Genomic DNA, 19,295 nt, shown 5'->3' with positions numbered 1-19,295 from the left:
CTTTCTACTTCCCCCCGCCCTGCAAGAACTTCCCAAACGGTAACAAAGTCCAAGACTGAAGCTAGATATACTGTGCTTGACTTAGCTGTTTAAACATAGGAACCTCATGCCCCTTTAGGTGTTCGAGGTTATCTTTTCTAGACTTCACGCGCAGCTTTAGAAGCTCTCAGTACAATTCTCATGTAGTATTTTTTACAATACATTGGATCCCTGAGGTTGTCTCAAATGGCATTAGACATTTATGTTAATGCAACTCAATCACACCTAGTAAATACAGCTTGTAAGGGTATCTGGAATGTAAGGACACTTAGTTTATGAGGATACCTAGTCAAGGACCTTTCAGTATAGCAAGCAAAGACAAGAAATGAGGGAAGTAATAAATTATATACATGCATACACAAGCTTTACTGAGCAGTATTTAATAGAGACACTAACAAAGACCAGAACTCTTAAGTTTATGACTGATGGGCCATTGAATGTATCACTGTAATCTTGTAGCAGTTCAACCAGAACTTAGTAACTGATTAGAATGGGGGAAAGAAGATTATCTTGAGTCGCATGGAAATTTGAAATTTACTGTGGAGTATTTGAGGGAATTTGTGAGATTATGTAAAACTTAATAGGTGATTTTTAAATGGTATTTGGAGACTGCAAAACTTTTTTGTGAGATGTTTAGGGCCAAAGGCAGGTAAGGGGAGGGATCATGGTGGATAAGGGAGAAAAAAGTTTGGGAAAATTGAGAGGGTTAAGCCTCTCTTACTAATCCCTGAACCTAACCATCACAGCCTGTCCTCCGTTCTTTTTAAACTCTGTTCCTGACTATTTAGTGTGTAAGTGTGTCCTCTGTCCAGAGTGTGAGCACATGTGTGACCACTAGTGAACATTAGGATGGGCTGCCTGGTGGGCAGGATGAGGTCAGGGGCCAACACCTGGAAAAAAGGCCATCGGTCACAAGGAGGCAGCACCTGGAGGGAGCGGGATCTGGGGGCCAAGTGCTGGGCCAGGACCTGGAAGGTTGTGGGGCTATGTGCGTGTGCATGTGTGAGTCTGTGTAACTCCTAGCAAACTCCTGTTCCTATCAGCCCAGCTGGAGAAATAGGATTTGGCTGCCTGTGGTGTTCATGTCTGTTTCGGTGCTGTTGGTGTTTCTGTGTGTGCCAATAAAGACACTTGTCTCTGTCCATGTTAGTCTGTGTGACCAGCTGTATATGCCTATGTACATATTGGCATCTTTGGAATACATGCTTAGTCTTGTTGTCAGATGGAGACACAAATGGGAGAAACAAGAGTAATTCCTTGGATCTTAGAGACCTCTAGATTGTGCTTCCCTTCAAAGAGACTGGAGAACTATTCAGCTTTTTCAAGCAGATACCTTCTTCTGTTCTTATTGCTCCACACCTGCCCCCCCCAACTTGCTGTAGCTTGCAGATCCTGATAAACACACCCTTGCTTAGTAGCACTGATACAGAAATTACAGGATGGGATTGTGTTTTATGCATAGGACAAAACTAGATAATCCAAGATATATATTCTGGATTTTAAAAATTCTTAATTTAATAATTATATGAGCAAAGCCATTCATCTGCTTTGAGCATCCCATTTATTCTCCTAGATTGTGTGACAATAAATTGGCAAAAATCACACTGAATTTTGGAATCAAGGTTAGGTTACATACCTTTTGAGCTAATGCCTAAAAATTTAGCTTTGAGATTGATAAACTCTTAAATGGTTTAATTTTTTTATCACAGTTTTACATAAGAGACAGTGTTGATCTGACATGAAAAGTTAGCTCTTAGGAGAAAAATGTGATATATACAGAATGAGGCTGAAATTCAGGCCGTATTTATGGCATTTACTGCACTCCAAATTAATTTTGGCCCTTTTTACACATGCATGTATACTGCAAAAATAAAATCAGAAATGCCAAAGAAAATTTTATGGTAGTAACCCAAAATAATGGAATTCCTGTGAATCACAGCTAAGCTTCACTGAGTATTGTTCAAACACCAAACTCAAGGTTTAACTCAAGGGAATGTTTCAATCAATTTTCAAGATTGCCGTGACATTTCTAAGCAAAACCCCAAGGTATATCCCAGCAGTAGCTGTACAATTTAGTTTTCTTCAGAAAATATTTTAATCACATTAATATATGCTGTGTGACAGATTGTGTCTTCTCCAGAGAAGAATTTTAAACTGTAACTTCAGGTAGATTCCTCCTCATTATGCCTCACATGCTACTTTCTTTATAAGGGGAATATTTAAAATCTGAAATGAAGACAGGAAGATATAACACTCTAATGTCATTTCTCAATATTACAATCCAGACTGTTGGGGGATGGGTAAATTAACTGTTCTATTAGTAAATGGTTTAAAATATACCATTGATACTCCACAAATTTCACTTCACCATATATTGAATTGCATGCTAACCACAGGCAAAATACAATAATTATTGTCATGATAGATGCTTCCTTTCCTCTTCATAAATAATACCAATTACTAGACATTTTAACTGTATTTAAAGTGCATGTTCCACTCCCTATTTAACAAATTTTTTAAAAATACAATAAAATCATATCACATTTTAATGGACATTCAAAATCATAATGTGGTCCACATGAACATAAATGAAAAATCATTACAGAATTCTATAATTTTAGACAGATGCGAACAGTAAAATTAATATATATATATTTATATTGCAGATTATGTTATTTAAGATAGTATGTACAAACACAGAAACTGTTTTTCTTAACAATACAACATATCCAGATGTAAAATACAAATCTTAACTAAACATATGCATTTAATTGACTGCTGTTATGTAACACCATTATGAAGTTGCAACATAAAGATGTGTGTTTAAAAAAATACCCCAAAGCATTCTGGAGCTACAAGTTATATACATTTTCTTGGCAGTCTGACATTAAACTACCAAATTTTGTTCAAAAAAAAAAAAGGGGGGGGGGGGGCTAAAGAAAACTTTAATTATTTTTAAAAGATCATATCACTAATTAATGGCCAGTAGAAGATACTCCTTGAGATTCTGAAGTTGAAATTATATTAGACATGAAATACAGCAGAAAAATGAGATCTCCAGAACAAAGGTTTTCTCCCTCACTTTAAAATAACCCATTTATGTGTACGGGATTAATTTTCCCAAATGGTATCTAAAACTTAGTCACTCAGTCTCCCCATGGACGATTCATCTGGGCGCTATATAAACTCACTGGACATTAGATGATAGAGATGAATAGGCACCTTCAGAGGATGGTTCATTCCCTCTACTTTAGATACTTTTTCAGGGTGAGATGACTCATATCCTGAAGATATATGCATTTGTCCATTAAATACAGAAGTGGCCTAATGGACGAGCTTACTCAGACATAGAACTTTCCTGTCAGACGTTTAAATTTAAATTAAGTAAGCCTGTGACTTATTATCATAAAAGGAGAGCTATCTTCCTCATGCAGTACTACAGGAGGAGCTTAAAGTATTAATACCTTTTTGCCAACAAGAACAAAATAAAAGAAGTTCCTATAATATTTCCTATTTCCTACTCACAGCAAATCCTCACTCTTCAATTGTTTCCAGAAGACCTTTCAGCAGCATGAATCAAAATGCCCAAGTCAAATTACAACATAGCATTCATATTTAATATGTTTTTTCCTTAGTAACATTTCCATAAGATAATATAAAACTTATTGACACAAATAAGAATGTGCTTATATCGATATATGTGTGTGTGTATATATACACGTATCAGTGTGTATGTGCTTATAAATGTGTATGTTCATACTATTACTCTCTTTCCCTGTATATTTTCTGTATATTTGTTTTCTCAGGAGTCTCATTATATGTGGTGTTTTTTTCAATAGCCTCACATAAAATGTAATCACATTGAGAATTTCAGCTTTTATTTATCCCAATTTTTAAGTACTTCTCTAGCTGAGGGTTCAAGAAAAAAGATAAATCACAAAAAGCCTACTTAATTTTTTAAAAATATTTTTTTCCACGTGCTTTCCTCCATAATCCCATTTTTAATTTAAGAAAGATGAAAGTGTTAATAAAATGTCTTTCAAGAATCCTGAAAAATATGGCTTCATCTGGGCTCATGTTTACTGTACAATTTACATAATTTTCAGTCATGTGTTACTCCATGAAGCTGAACTCTTATCTATCTCGGCTACTTCTCTTCAATGACCAGATTATAAAGTTTAGGCTGGTTATCCAAAGGCTTTTCAGATAGGGTGCAAATTAAATGACTACAGGGCTAACAGTTTTCTTACACTTTCTGTCAGTCTTTCTTGCTTATCCAGAAGAACAGTTATATTCTTCCCACATCCTTTCTCCTTTGCAAAAGATCCACAGTACCTTATATTCCTGCAACTCTAAAAGCTCTGTATCATACCTCGAGGTAACAAGGACAAATGTAGCATCTGATGTAGGCTCAGTAATTTCAGAATGCTTTTTCACTGTGGATACTTACAAGCAAATTATATTGACACAATGGCATCATTTGGTAGTAAAAAGAGACTGTGGAATAGCTGGAGCAATAATTTTGAGAGATACACTTTGCCACTTTAACACTTTAAGGAGTTTTAAATGGGACATCCAGTCAGAGTGGTTTAACATCTAGATGAGGAACTATCACACTATTTGTACAAAATAGAGCAAGGGGACCACAGATCAGCACAATTCTCTGTGAGGGAAGTCTTATTTTTATGTTATCAATAACTCTTTCTTAGAGGAATATACCATCAGCGTACTTTGTCACATTTTTCATGCCTCATAGAGAAAATTGATGAAAATCAGAATTGAACTTGCCTTCCTTTCTCCTTTTCATTCTTTTTTCTGTATTCTTTCCAGTGTTACATATGCAGTTTTGCTTTTTATGTTCTTATCACCTCACCCTATTTATATTCAGTTTGTCTTATGACACCTATCTCTATTTCTCTCCTTTCCTTAACATTAAATTCTTATGCTTCTCTAGCTTGTTCCACTCACAGTACAACAGTACCATGCAGTCACTCCTATATTTAAAATAAAATATGCACAAAAATCTAAAAATTTGACCCATCTCTTCTCATCTAGTCCCCAAACTTTTCACCTGAAAGCAACTAGGACACACTATTTCAAGGACATTTTGCTACCTGGAAATCCCAAATTCCATTTCTGCCCTAAGCATTTTCTAAGCACTCCTGTGTGTCTTATATTTCTTTGAAATAACTCTTACTAAGATCCTTTCTCAGAGAAGAGCTAAAACCACTATTACGTCTTTATCCTGTAATCTGCCTTCAACAAATAACCACCCTTTTCTTAAAAGTCTCCTGACCCTCAGCTTCTGTGATCAGTCATTATATAATTCTTTCTTACCTCCCTAAATGTTTTTACAGGATTCCATTATTTATCATTTTTCCCTCTACATTTATTTCTAATATATATTATTTATTCAATCCATAAATGCATATTAAACTGCCATTTATATGCTGCCACCCTGAAAATGTGTCTTAGTAAGCTGAAACAGTTTCTTTTCTTCAAAAGAATAGGACTTTTCTTTCTGACATTTCCTTGTCAACAGCTAGTGATAATGTAAAATTTAGCATAATAAGCAATCTTTTAAACAACTCCCCTCTCATTAACTTAATTTCTTTTTTTATGCCATAATAAGAATAAAATCTTCACTTAAGTCTTCACTTCAGACTCTTCTGTCAATACCAAGTCTAAATATCAGTAGCGACTTCCAGCTAATCTCTCTGTAAGATAAGGCATTTCCTCATCAACACAGAAAAAGCATTCATCCTCTTTCACCTGTATGAATTATTGTGCACTCGTCCAACTATGTGTTACTTGGACTATAAACTTTTAGGGACTTTCCGTTCTGCAGAAAGCATTAGGGCCTAGTCTACCTCTGGAATTCTAGGAATTACTACAATAAAAATAAGCAAAACCAAAAATCAGCCACTCAGTCCCTAGTTCATTGCTGCTAACCTAGATCTGTATGTGTAGCACAGAATACTGGACTTACATATTAAAAAAAAAAAGGTGGAAAAAGAGAAAAGGATTTACCTTTTCCATGGGTAACATCCACAGTCCATGTACAATTCAGTGAATTTGGATACAGATCAGGATAGCCAGGGGATAAAATTGTTCCGCTAGGTCCTCTAACATCTCCACCACATAAAGCTAGAAATAACAAATAAAATAATAATAAAATAATTAATATAAAACTTACAAATGAGAGAAAATATAAGAAAACAATTCATTAAAAACTTCTAGCTTTAAAATTACTTAAAAATAGTTGGTCAAATGATTTAAAAATTTCACATATAACTATAGCCCATTTTTACACAAAATAAAAGGAAATAGAATCAGTGAATAATTAAGATGTGTTTTAATAGGTACTAAGAAAATAAAAAGCGAATTTCCTTAGCTGTTTTTTCACATTTTCTTGAAACTCTGTGAAAGTCACAAGTTCAGCAGGAAGATGAAGGTAGAAGATACAGAGCCAAGCAATATCACTTTAGCCATAAGCTAAGGCTGGAGACTTAAAATGGCATAGAGTGGATCTTTCTATTGAAGAACTACTGACTGAAAATATTCTTGCAGGGAAGCATGACATGCTTTCTTGTGTCTAATTATTGGATATGCATCTATATCTATAATGCAAGTGATAATGACAATTGCCAATATAAGTCTTTCTATAGTATCAGTAGTGACTTTGTAAAGGTAATCAGTAGTTAAGCAATATAAAAATTAAATTACAGCTTGAATTAATACAAAATACAAAAATTAAATCATTACAACACTGGCATAAATATCTTCATAATTCACCATTACATTTTAATAGTGAATTTTCCATTCCAGAGCTTTTGAAATACTAAATTAATTGAGTAATTTTTAGTAATGAAGAGGCTCTAATACCTTAGAATTATCTTTTATCAATAGCAATGGTTAAAACTCAGTACCAAGAAAAGTTATTACAACATAGTTCTCTGAATATATATTATCTCAGAAGGGCATACATTATAAAACAAATGAGTATTTCTACTTTTTTTTTCATTAAGATAAAAAACATCTATTCCATTCATTTTTCTTAGCCAATTTGTATGCATTACCAAAATTATTTTGTAGAAATATTCCAGTATACAAAAAAACAGTAAACTATGTTACTGCCACCAGATTTAAGTAAAATAATATAGACTGGTTTAGAAAAGTTGATTGCATTTCTTCCAAAGTAATTAACACAAACTGTCCCTTTTCAGCCTTAAGTAGTCAAGCTCTCAACCAGTGTGCTTTCAGAATTTTTATTGGTGTCAGCCATAGTTTCTCTGAGCCCGCACCTTAACCTAAGTCAGTATGCAGCACTCCCACGTTTACCAATCAGGTTTTCTCTTTAGCAGACACTAAAGCCGTTGAAAGGCAGTTTGGGAGATAGGTAAATGGCAGTTACTTGTCTGCAATTCCAGTCGATACAACTATCAGTCCCTCTCCCCCTTGTTGTATAAGGTGTTGCTCACCTATTGCTCATGTCTGTGCTTCCCAGCCTGCTGCCACCCCAGCGAGGGTGACAGGCTGGAGGAGCAATACCTCTTTCTGAGAGAGGCTGCCCCACCGGCACTACCTGGTTTTAACTGCTCCTACTCCTCCTGTAACATCAGCAGAAGCTACTAAGGTAGCACTCAGCAGTATGGATCGTAAAGGTGGGAGAAGTTTGGCCTTTCAGTATATGAACGGTGCTCAAACATCTTCATATTTCTTCAGGAGAAATGTGTTGTGAGTAATGTTACATCATGCCACTTATTCTACTGTATCTTGCTATTTATCCTACTTATGACAATTTCTGCTACACATTGATGGGGTAAATCATGAAAGTTATACCTCTCTTTGCTTTTGCTATTAATGCTATTTATTTGAGAATTAATATGTTGACCAGTCATTATTTTCTGCCTGTAGAAGTACATTCAAAACTGATTTGAGGATAAGCCATACAGTGATTCGAGAGAATATCCAGAATGTACCTTCTGTCTTACCCTGTACATAAGAAGATATTTGTCTCAAGGAAATACATGCATTTTCAGACATTTTGGTAGCACTGATGAATGTTTTCATAAAGGTCAATAATTTTTCATAATGAGGTTACTGCATTGCACACCATCACTGTCTTTAAGGCGCTGAATAAAAAGTATACATTTAATTACAGTTTTCTTATAAAGCAGAAATAGAATTTCATCCTATATCCTAGGATGAAGATCACCCTATTTTGCCTAGCTAAATTTGTTTGATTGTTCTAACTAACCACATTTCTGTTTTAAACATGTTTATTTGTCTGGGTAGCCTCATGATTTCTTTGTGTGAGCTATTTCTCCTGCCAACTTTCTATCCTTTTTGGCCTAGTTGTAAGCTGGAAATTTGCAGATCCAGTATCATAGGCTGAAACAGGACATTCTAGGACTACAACCACCCAATCTCATAATTGTTGCCACAGGGCAATAACCTCCCAGCATACTAATTTTCCTCTTCACTTCTCTGAAGAGACAATGAAGGAAACCACTGTCCACTTATCACCTGATCTTGTTATATTTAGACATCAGTAAAACAGAATCGCAGCTATGACAGCATGTTATTGGAGCTTCTTTTACAATGGGTGTTTGGAAAACCTTTCAGAAATGCAAATGGTGACAAAACATCTATGGCATGCCATCAGGCACTCAGTGTAACACTATGAAGGCTAGCAGATGGCAAAAAAAGGCATCAAGGGACCAGCATTTTACAAAACAAAGCCAAGTTGACAGATCTGAAATATAAAATGTGCACTGGTCCTGATAAGATGGCAAACAGCCCAAGAATATAATATCACTACTAGTATCTGACATTTTTTCAGAGCGCAAAGGAAAACAGAAACACATGAAAATAAAAACAGCGAAAGATAAACTCCACACATTTTTCCAGATTCTACAAGGAAAGGAACCTTTCTTTCACTTTATCTGATTATACAAAGATGGAGGCTAGGAGAGACTAAAAGTAGAGTGAATACATAAGCAAATAACTGAAGCGCTATCTGGGTGTTCTAATGTGGAAAATGGAATACTGTGTTGCTAACACACTAATTAATATTTTCTTTGTTATGCAAACAGAGAAGCTGAGTCAAGACATGCCTAATATTTTCCCTCCGTTACTATGTTTTCAGAAGAGTGAGAAATAAAATAATAAAAATAACAAGAACAAAAAATAATGAGAACAAAATATAGAAGTGACTGTATGAAGTACAGATAGATACCTGGATGTATAGTATAACATACATCTACAGCACTGTGGTGATCAGAAATGATGTGACAATTTAAAAAGCAAGTTTTGGATAACTGTGAATGAAGATTGAAATTTAATAGTGGAGTTCAGTGGCTAAGCCAGTTGTTTGGGTGAAATAAATCCTTACAGTGTTGGGTTGATTACTTACACTTTCTTTTGTTATAAATGTTCATAACTGCATTCATTTTGCTCAGTAACATGACCAGTCATAAGGAAGAGTGACAGCAAGTAAACCTAGCTTAGAAAGTGGCCCTATGTAGTTTGAAAATAATTTTTGGCCCAAGCAATTTTAGAACCTTTATTCAGGCTACTCATAAGTGTCTCAGCAGGAGAGATGCAGGCCACGCTTCATCCCTGAAATACATAAATAGTTGTAATGCAAGCACTTGTGTCATTCATATAATTTTCAAGTTCCATTTCAAGCCATATTTCATGCTACTATAAAACTGTTACAGAAAATCAGTCTTCCAATACTAGAAATATTCTCATAATTTCTAGCCCAAATTCATTCATGGTCCATTTTTATTCATTTGTTCTTCTGCTAAACTGTCATTATGTTCTTTTCCCTCTTGGGGACTTTGGAAGCCTGTCAAAGCACATTAGTATCTCTGACTTTGGGTCAGTTAAATAAGACAGGTTTTCTTAATCTACTTCTGTAAGATACATTTTCCATCTCTATAACCACTGCATTTACAATTGCGAGTATTTACCTTTCTTTCTTGTCACAGCAGCTTTGCTACACAAACATATTGCTAGGACACTTCACATTAGATTGTGACATTTTTGTTCATAGATTTTTTTCCATTTTTTTCACATGTCCTCTGTTCTATTTTTAACATATTTATATTTTATTGCTGCAAAAGTCAGTCTGTATAATGTCCTACTGCAGAGGTCAGCCTGTATAGCTAGCTTAATACTTGTTCACAGAAAAGCCTCTTACCTCTTAAATTTTGCTTTTTATACCACGAAATAAAACTCACGAACCACTAATTATGTTCTCTGTCATCTGAGGTCTTTGAATAAGGTTCACTACCTATTTAAAACTGATTTATTTTGATGTAACACAAGTCAGTCTCAGAGTTATGAAGGGTATAGCAATAATATGAAGTTATCAAGAAAACTGCATGCTAGAAGAAGAGGGTCACCATTTCCAAGAAGGACAGAAAACTATCAAGAGAATGCATTTGTTATTTTGGTAAAGCAAGTGAAAATAATGCAGATATATATAAACGCATGTGTCTGTGTATTTCTACATATGGTGTTCACTAGCAATGCAGTAAAAAAAAACTGTATCGTTGTCCCTTTTTAGCCTGACTGAAGATGGTGATATCTGGGAAATTAACACTATTTTCCACATTTTTTAATTATATCACCTACCATTTTGATGTATAAAGATTTTTCAAGAGACTAGCCATAGGTCACCAACCGCAGCTCAGAAACTAACATACAATGATGTATCTCATTTTTCTCAAAAAAAGAGAAAATACACATAAGAACAGAAGCCTTCAGAAAAAAATTACTTTTTTCAGTAAGGTCAGCTTGCTGCAAGTACAAATAAATGAAAACTATTTGTTTTCAAAGGTGATGGGAAGAGAAAACACACATTTATAATTGATTAGTAATAATGATTATTTTTACAAACGGTTTCAAGCATCATCAAGAAAGACTAATAACATATGCTAGTTCAGAAAGAACCACAGAGTGAAAAGAAGGTAAACCTATTTATACATAGATGTGTTTGTGTATATGTAAATCTAAATACAAGTATATATGTGCACAAACACACAGAGGCCCCATTACAATATTTGCTTAATTAACTCCAACTTCTAACTAAAAATCTAATTCTCAGGTGGCTTTCATTTACTGTGTAATTTGTTAATAAAAAGGAAATACATAGTTAAAAATTACTGAAACAGTGAGTTAGAATTTGAATCTTATATACTGTGCTTCATAGACGTAGAAACTTCAGCATCTGTCTTCCCTAATTACAGAAGATGTAATGTGTCTTAAAATGAGATGCAGTCAAGTAGTAACAAGTAAATAACAATATGGACATCAAATTATAATAGTCAGCTTCTGGAACGAAACCTTGGACTTGAGTTATATTACACAAGAGACTAACTTAATAGAAACTAGTGTAGCTTAGATTACTCACAAGATAAACTTGTATTTTTACCTTCTTATTTAAATCTAAAACAGACCATGACATGCTATCCATTTCCAATTCTGGCATCTACCACACTGAATATTTGTAGCAGGTTTTTTAACAGTTGTATTTTAATAAAAGCATTGTTTTTAGCTTAGAGATGTCTTAACAGAAATGACATAACACCTCTGCCATATTTCCTGGATATGTTCCTCATGCTACTGCACAAATCATATTTACTAATTCATTTGGACATCTAGGTGTTTTCAATATAAATGTTAAATGTTTTCCATATTGCTTGAACATTTTTCTTGCTATTTATTATTTTTCTTAAATAAATGAAGATCAAGCGGAATGACAATATTTATTTTTAATTCAAATAAAGAATAAGAATTATTATGTATTAGCATTCAATTTCATGTTATGATGAAGGGAATAAAAAGCACTTTACACTCTTAATTAGGTATTGAATTTTCACATAATTTTCCTGTCATTTTTAACGGGATTAATACAATACTTCATATATTGGGTGGAATAGGTTTTCTCACATACATTCAAAGCTTAAAAGCAAAATTCTATTATAATATTCATATAGAAAGGACATGATAAGACAAAATTTTGTCTTACTCATTAAGCAGTGGGAGATTACAGTCAAGAAATTCAGGGCTGTCCAGATAGATAGGTATGCAGTGAATCATATGTAGATGTTAGATAGCAATGGCCTATTCATATTCTTGTTTGAAAAGAATGGCTGTTATTTATTTGTATGTTTATTGTCCTAGGTAATGTGTCCCATGTTTATGGTATATAGACCAAATCACGTCTTCAGATGAACTATTTCAAAATAAATAAATGTACACAGTAATACCAATTATTTATCTCTGGTCTGTGTGGATAAAAAAGCTCTTAACCCATGAACCAAAGAAGGAAAAAAAAATGGCAAGATTCTAGGCCTTGATCAGTGCCACCTCTTTTGAAAAGAAATAAAAAAGTATTTTGCCAAGACAGCTATCCAGAAATTGGTCGTACTGAACAACACTGAAGGATTTTTAACGTATCTTCGTAACAGTCTACAGACTAATTCATTTCTTGAAAAGACACTGATGGTTTGATGAAGATCATAGGTTTTACTTTTCATTCTTTGAAGAAGCCTTAATTTTATAGTTATATAACTTATTTTAACATAGTGGAGTTGCTGTCTTGAAAACTGTAAAGCAATTCAAGTACTGTATAAATTCAAGTAGCTTTCACCACAGTGAAAGGATGAGAGGTAATGGATGTAACTGGAAGATGGGAAGTTCTCTGTAGATGTTAAGAATACCTATTGTGTGGCCCAACAATGGCAGAGGTTACTCAGAGAAGAAATGGAATCTCCCTCCTTGGAGATATAACTCAGTTGTGTAGGATCCTGAACAACCTGATCTAACATCCAGATTGGACCCTCTTTTTGGGGTATGGGTTTTGACTAGATGATATTCTGAGGTTCCTTTCAGCTGTAACTGTTCTATGGTTCTGAAAATATATTCCTTAAATATTTATCTTTAAAGAACAAAAATATATTCTACTATCCTTAAAGGTCAGAGAGCTCTAATTTATTTTTTTTTCCCCAGAAATGCTTTGCTATATTTCTGTGTATATAAAGCTGTGTTTGTGTTTGCATGTGTACACACACACAGAGAATACATATGTGCACTGAGGAACAGCGTGCACGCCTTATCTATATAGATACGCATAAAAATCAAAACTAAGGAAATTACCTGTGAAATCCTTCATGCATATCAATTACTCAAATACGAATGAATTATACAGCCTGTCATAATCACTCCCTCAGGCCAGTCTTTAGAGAAGGAAACAGTTTGCTTGTTCATTTTTAAAACATCATTCTCAGTATTGTCTAAATGTTCCTGTAGATAATGAAGTGTGACTTCCCTGATAAGCTTTTTGTGATGCTTATCTGTGTAACATCCAAACACCTCATGAAAAAAATCAGCTTATACTCCTTCAAAGAATAGAATTGCAGTCAACACAATCTTCTGCTTTGAGGAAGAACTGGTTCTAAGAAGTCTAAACTTTTTTCATTTTCTACACCCTTCTCCTCCACCAAAATGCTTACACTCACAAGTTGTCATGGTCTGCGTGCACAATTACCACGGACTGTCTGCATATCACTACATGATGTAATTATAAAAAAGAGATGCATTATTAAAAAGAACAATCAAGAAAGAAGTCTGCTTCTCAGAAACTGTCAGAGTATTGAATGAACAGTGACCAATGTCTTTATTAGTGGCATGATTAATACAAACCCATACTTGCAGTTTATGCAAACAACAGCCCATTTAGCAAATGCTCTTTTTTCCCCTGGGGGTGCAAGGACTCTGGATCCTATTTAAAAACATTCTACCAGAGAAGAAATTCAGCAATCAAATTAAAATGAGTTCAACCATGAATTGATTAAATTGACTAGAATAAATGTACTCAAACCTGCTTTTAGAGCATATTTATTCAATGGACAATTGCCATTTAGCAATGTGCTCTGGAGAAAAAAAAAATCTCATTTACTTAATGAATTGCATACAAGTTGGAGGAAGAAAGTTATCACAATAGGAAATTTTATTTCACAGCAGAGGACAGTATTCATAGGGAGTGTGTTAGTACTGTTTGTTTTAGATGATTACCATCTAGTACCTATCACTGTAAGAAAACGTATCTTATGTTTATGGCCTACTCAGCAAAATATGACTGTGAGATGTGGGAACCCTGCAATTTTTCATTCCAAGAACCTGGCTGACAAGCAGAATCCTTTAGGAAACGGGCTTGCTGAACTAGAGAGTCCCATTTTCAGGAAAGTGATTATTCGCCCTCCTTTCTACCACCACAAATTTTGAGTATCATCATATACTGATATGTTCAACCTATTGAAATATAAAAACCAAAGCATTTGCTAAATAAATAAGCTGAAGGCTGAGAAAACCCCTACCATTTTTTAAAAGAAAGAAATACAGCTGAAAATGACTATATTTCCAGATGGCAAATCACACGATTCAGTGAGCTTTTTTGTTAGTCTTCATTCAAATTCAGCTTTTTCTTTCTTAGTGTCCTGAGATACTAAGAACTGTTTTAGAAAAATATACTATCATGTGCATTATGTAGCTCATATAAGTTTAGTAGATTTTTTTTTGTTAAATACTACTCTAGAATTAAGTAAGTACAGTATTCCTGATAACATTTTTATCACCAGAAAAGCGTGTACCATGCTCAAAGGAAAAAAAAAAAAATATTTTGAGAGGAAAACATCTCAAATACACAAGTTAATAAACATTACAACATACTTTCTTAATATTAAATATAACTGATATCACCCTAACTGGGAAAATGGATTAAAATGAAAAATTTAGGTAACAAGAGATGACTGAAACTATTAGATAATTTTTCAAGCAGACTTTGTTAATGATATGGTGGAGACTCCAAAAGGTATGATATGTTACTTGATACCACTTTTGTCTGGTTTACCAATCATACAATTAATCATAAGGTATAATTTGGCCCTAATCAATTCCTACAGTGATTGGAGGTTGTCAAGTTCTGTTAACAAGCTAGGAATGCAGTGATCAACATGAAACAGGAGAAAATGCAGTTTTTGAGTCAGGTATAAATAAAACTCATGTCATGTTTTGTATGTCAGCACACCTGTGTCCCTAGATGGATACCCAAACACAAACATTTGTAGCTTGTAATAAGTGCTTTCCAAGCAGATATACATTAAACTTGCATGCTTTGAGCTAACTGGCAATCAGCTCATGGTAACATATATTCAGACAGACCTATCTTCAATAATCTGCTGATTTAAAGAATTATATATTATTCTCTACTTTTATTACTAAATATTTCATCAAACAGAAGTATATAACATTTATTTCCTCTAACTGTTCTTTTAAATAGAGGTTTTACAAGCTCCAACATTTAACTCATTTTGGCTAACAATTGTTCGGTAAAATGTATATATTTTAAGGTACTCTGTATTTTATCCATTCATCCTTACCATCACAAGTTGGGAGTGGGTGACTCCACCAGTGATTTTTTTCACACAGCAAAGGCTCCTCATGACTCAGCCTATAACCCGGATCACAACTAAATGAGACAGTGGAACCTATAGAGAAGTCATGTCCATAACGACGTCCATGCACTGGTATGCCAGGATCCAAGCAAGAGTAAGTATTAACAGTTACACCTAGATGAGAAAAAAACAAAAAATCCAACCAAACACACACACAAACAAACAAACAAACAAACAAGGAAAATCATTAAATAAACAACCTATAGAATGTTTTTTATTAATTTAAGTAATTCACTGTGCTGTGAGTGGGGGTGAAGGCTTCATTATCACAAATTTGCGGTGAATTATCCTTGCATTATGTTTCTCTGTGTTACCGTTATAAGATGTTATGGATAATGAATTGCATCCTACCACTGCTGGAGAGAAAAACACATAATTTACAGGATATTTAGTTTGATCCTATCTCAGTAACATTAAGTGATTTTGTCCCTGATGCTCATGTTGAAAAACCTTGATGATCACTCAAAATTCTGATTTCCAGCCTTTATTTTTTTCCTGATCAAACTTTGTTATCCTAGCTAAAATGCTTTTTATTTCTTTTGAAATTTATTCTGGAAATATTTACATAGATCAATTATTTACATAAATAATTCTCATACCTAATGTTATTTGATATGTGAGATACTGAGAAGATAAAGAATAGCAGAAAAAGGAATAAAGAGAATTTGACTTGATAAAGAGAATTTTAATGTGTGCTAAAAAATTAAACCTTTAGATTATTTCCCAGTGAGAAGTTTAAGTTCATTATAAAAGCATCAGGGAAAAACAAAGAAAGAAATAAAAAACTTTAGGAATATTACTGAAGTTAGCAAATTAGAAGAAATATTCAATGTAAGATTTTTTATGGGTGTTATTCCTTTATTCCTACACAAAAGCCATAAAATATCCTTCCTTACAAAGAAATTCAGTGTGGAAAGAAATAATTAGCACAGAAAATAAGAAAGCATATAAAAGACTTCAGCTTTCAATAGGATATTTGAAGAGAGAAGTGTTGAATAGAGGACCATTAATCATTATTATTATCCAGAAAAGGGAAATCAGAATTGGGTTGTGCTGGATAATATAAGAGGATGAACCAGTAAGAATTAAACAAAAATAAAAATAATACTAGATGTCTATCTATAAACAGAGGATGTTAAGCAGAAAAGCAACTACTGAAAATGGTTGATTTTTTGTAAAAATGTTAAAGATATATATTTTCAATGTTCTCTGGTAGTACAAATCTAAATTTCATTCTTCACTAGTGTAGATAGAACTGTGAGGTGAGGTTCAATTTTAGAAAAAAAAAGGGATTTTATAATGAAATTGAAGAATTCATTCATAATGAAATTTCAGATTTCCTTTCCAACTTTATTTAATTGAAATCGTTTGATATAAGGATATTTGTAATAAGTGCAGCTTTCCTCTTTTTGCTGTTCACATTCCCAAAGTGTAATTTCTAACAGTTAACATTATTCATTTAGCCAATCATTTTAAGAATTTAGTGATCTCTGCTGGCAATATTAATCTAGTTTTCCTGATGTGTAAGGATAGCCATCCTTCAAACCTCTAAATGGATGAGAACTTAACAAAATCGTCACTTCTTCACAATGTAGAAGATGACACAAATGGAAGTATGTGGGTGAAGGCTAGGACAGTAAAGAATTTTGGAATAATAATAGATTTTTTTTGATAAACAGCCAGAACTTGACATTCACTGGAGTTCAAATCAGCCCAAATTTTACCTGGAAAAGTCACCTCCACATAGATTGTATTTAATATCTTTATCATTAGTGGTCAGGAATAGTGAAAATGGTCAAAAATAAAGTAAAAAATTAAGAACATCTGAAAATTGCTTGGTGGTAGTTCCAACAAGGAGGAGAAACAGAAATGGATAGATAACAATGTGCTCATGACCTTTATTAAGCAAATTAGACAGTGATTACAGAAAAATATTATTTCACATGAAAATATTACTTATTACAACAAAAGGTATATTTAGAAACACAAAAAGTAAATGACATGATAATATATCAACTTATATGAATTCTAAGAATTCGTAAAGTATGAAATCTAACAGATGCTTTCTGCTGTGTAGTTTATATGACTATAGTAAGGGAAAAATAATACTTCTATATGTCAGAACAAATCACATATGCAGGTTTTTAGATCCCTAAAAATCCATAATCAAGCAATTCCATAGCTTGACTTTCAGCTCATTAATGTAACCTGCATATCCTATTACCTTCAGTTAGAGCTGCAGGTACATCAATCAGGACAGTAATTTAGGTATTTGCTTAGATTTTCATAATCTTCCTGATCTCGTGCAGTTTTACACACACAAAAATGCATTGTACAGAAGATAAGAATAACATGACATAAAAGCAACATCCAGAAGAAGGGCATTTGCTTCCCATTCACATTTTCTGATTCTTAAAGCATGGAGCAGTACAGCAATTACATTAAATTGTTAAGTGAAATTACTGGGCATCTGTTTTGCAGTTTAACATCACTAAATCTTTCTTAGTTTGAGAAATAACAGAAATTTACCAAAGATGACACCTGTGCACCTTTATATATTTATGACTGATGGGGAAATCAAATAATACAATTCAGAATGACTTACTTTCATAGTGAATCTTGAATCCATTGTTAGAACGACTGTTGTCAGTTGTAAAGAGAAGATAAATGAAATTGCTACTGCTAAACAGGAATTGTGGGACCTGTGTACCATTATAAGATCCCAGAAGTGGAGATAATAAGTTTGGTCCATCATGGACTTCCAAAACATCATAATTGAGTTCTGTCTGAAATCTGGAATTGAGGAAACACACAAAGGCACAAATATAAGAAGCGTTTAAAACAAATTCAATAAACCCATATAAAGTAAGCCATATTTTAAAACTATGCTCCTTTCCTGGTCATATTCTTTTAATTATTTCTGCACATACCTATTTTACAATATCAATATAATAGTATTAATTATCCTATATAATTAATACAATAATCGAATTTCAGGTTAGTGCCTAAGATGAGCAGTATGTTTAAACCCCTTGAGCGGGTTTGTATTGCAGGAAACAAAAGCCAGAAACACATAGTTTGTTTAATATTAATAATAGATTAAGATTAATATCACTTTCATATACTATTTTATAGCACAAAATTATTTTTCTTTTTGGAAAAATTAAGTAATTTAAGAGGATATGTTGATGCATTCTTTTATTATATCCATTCCACTTGGCACAAATATCATCAAGGTACTTTATATTATCAACGAATACTCTGAGTGTCTACCCTTAAAATCATCTATAAGCAGTGATAGAATTACTTATGTATGCTCTGAGACTCCAGTGGCTTTGTGCCAGTTGAGGCTCAGTCTAAAGTGGTGGCAGAAGTTATGGTAAAAAAAAATTAGAAGTCCTATTTAGAAAGCACTATAAAGCAAAATGCCTGTTTAGAGACTGCATGTGTGCTATCTCTGTCAAGGAAAAGCTCAGTGTGACAGTACTGCTAGATATCTCTTTGCTTTCCTTGTTTTAGATGGTATCAGCAATCCCAAACACCTGTTTGGTATTTTGACAGTAGTTTCTCTCTTTTTTGCCATGACAGACCTTACATCAATCATACTGCTTTAATGGACTTTCTGATGGATTATTGAAAAACCCTTTCAGAATTAAAAAGAAACAATTAACAGCAGGATCCTACAAGGACTCTTCAGATATTCCTAATTCTCTCTCTGATTCACTT

The 19,295-nt window shown here is 33.6% G+C and overlaps 1 protein-coding gene across 4 annotated transcripts in view; it reads right to left on the bottom strand.

The window, feature by feature from the left end:
• The window catches only part of CSMD3 (CUB and Sushi multiple domains 3), a 756,594-nt gene that overhangs the window by 279,994 nt on the left and 457,305 nt on the right, over window positions 1-19,295 (bottom strand). For all 4 annotated transcript variants that reach the window (XM_030011520.2, XM_030011521.2, XM_030011522.2 and 1 more), the window contains 3 exons: window positions 18,175-18,362; window positions 15,495-15,683; window positions 6,070-6,186 (listed from right to left, as the gene is read on the bottom strand). In XM_030011520.2, coding sequence (XP_029867380.1) covers window positions 6,070-6,186; window positions 15,495-15,683; window positions 18,175-18,362 — 494 coding nt within the window. The remainder of the gene's footprint in view (window positions 1-6,069; window positions 6,187-15,494; window positions 15,684-18,174; window positions 18,363-19,295) is intronic.

This window comes from Aquila chrysaetos, chromosome 4, assembly GCF_900496995.4.
Source record: "Aquila chrysaetos chrysaetos chromosome 4, bAquChr1.4, whole genome shotgun sequence".
NCBI classification, from domain to species: domain Eukaryota; kingdom Metazoa; phylum Chordata; class Aves; order Accipitriformes; family Accipitridae; genus Aquila; species Aquila chrysaetos.
This window is presented reverse-complemented; position numbering and strand designations above follow the sequence as displayed.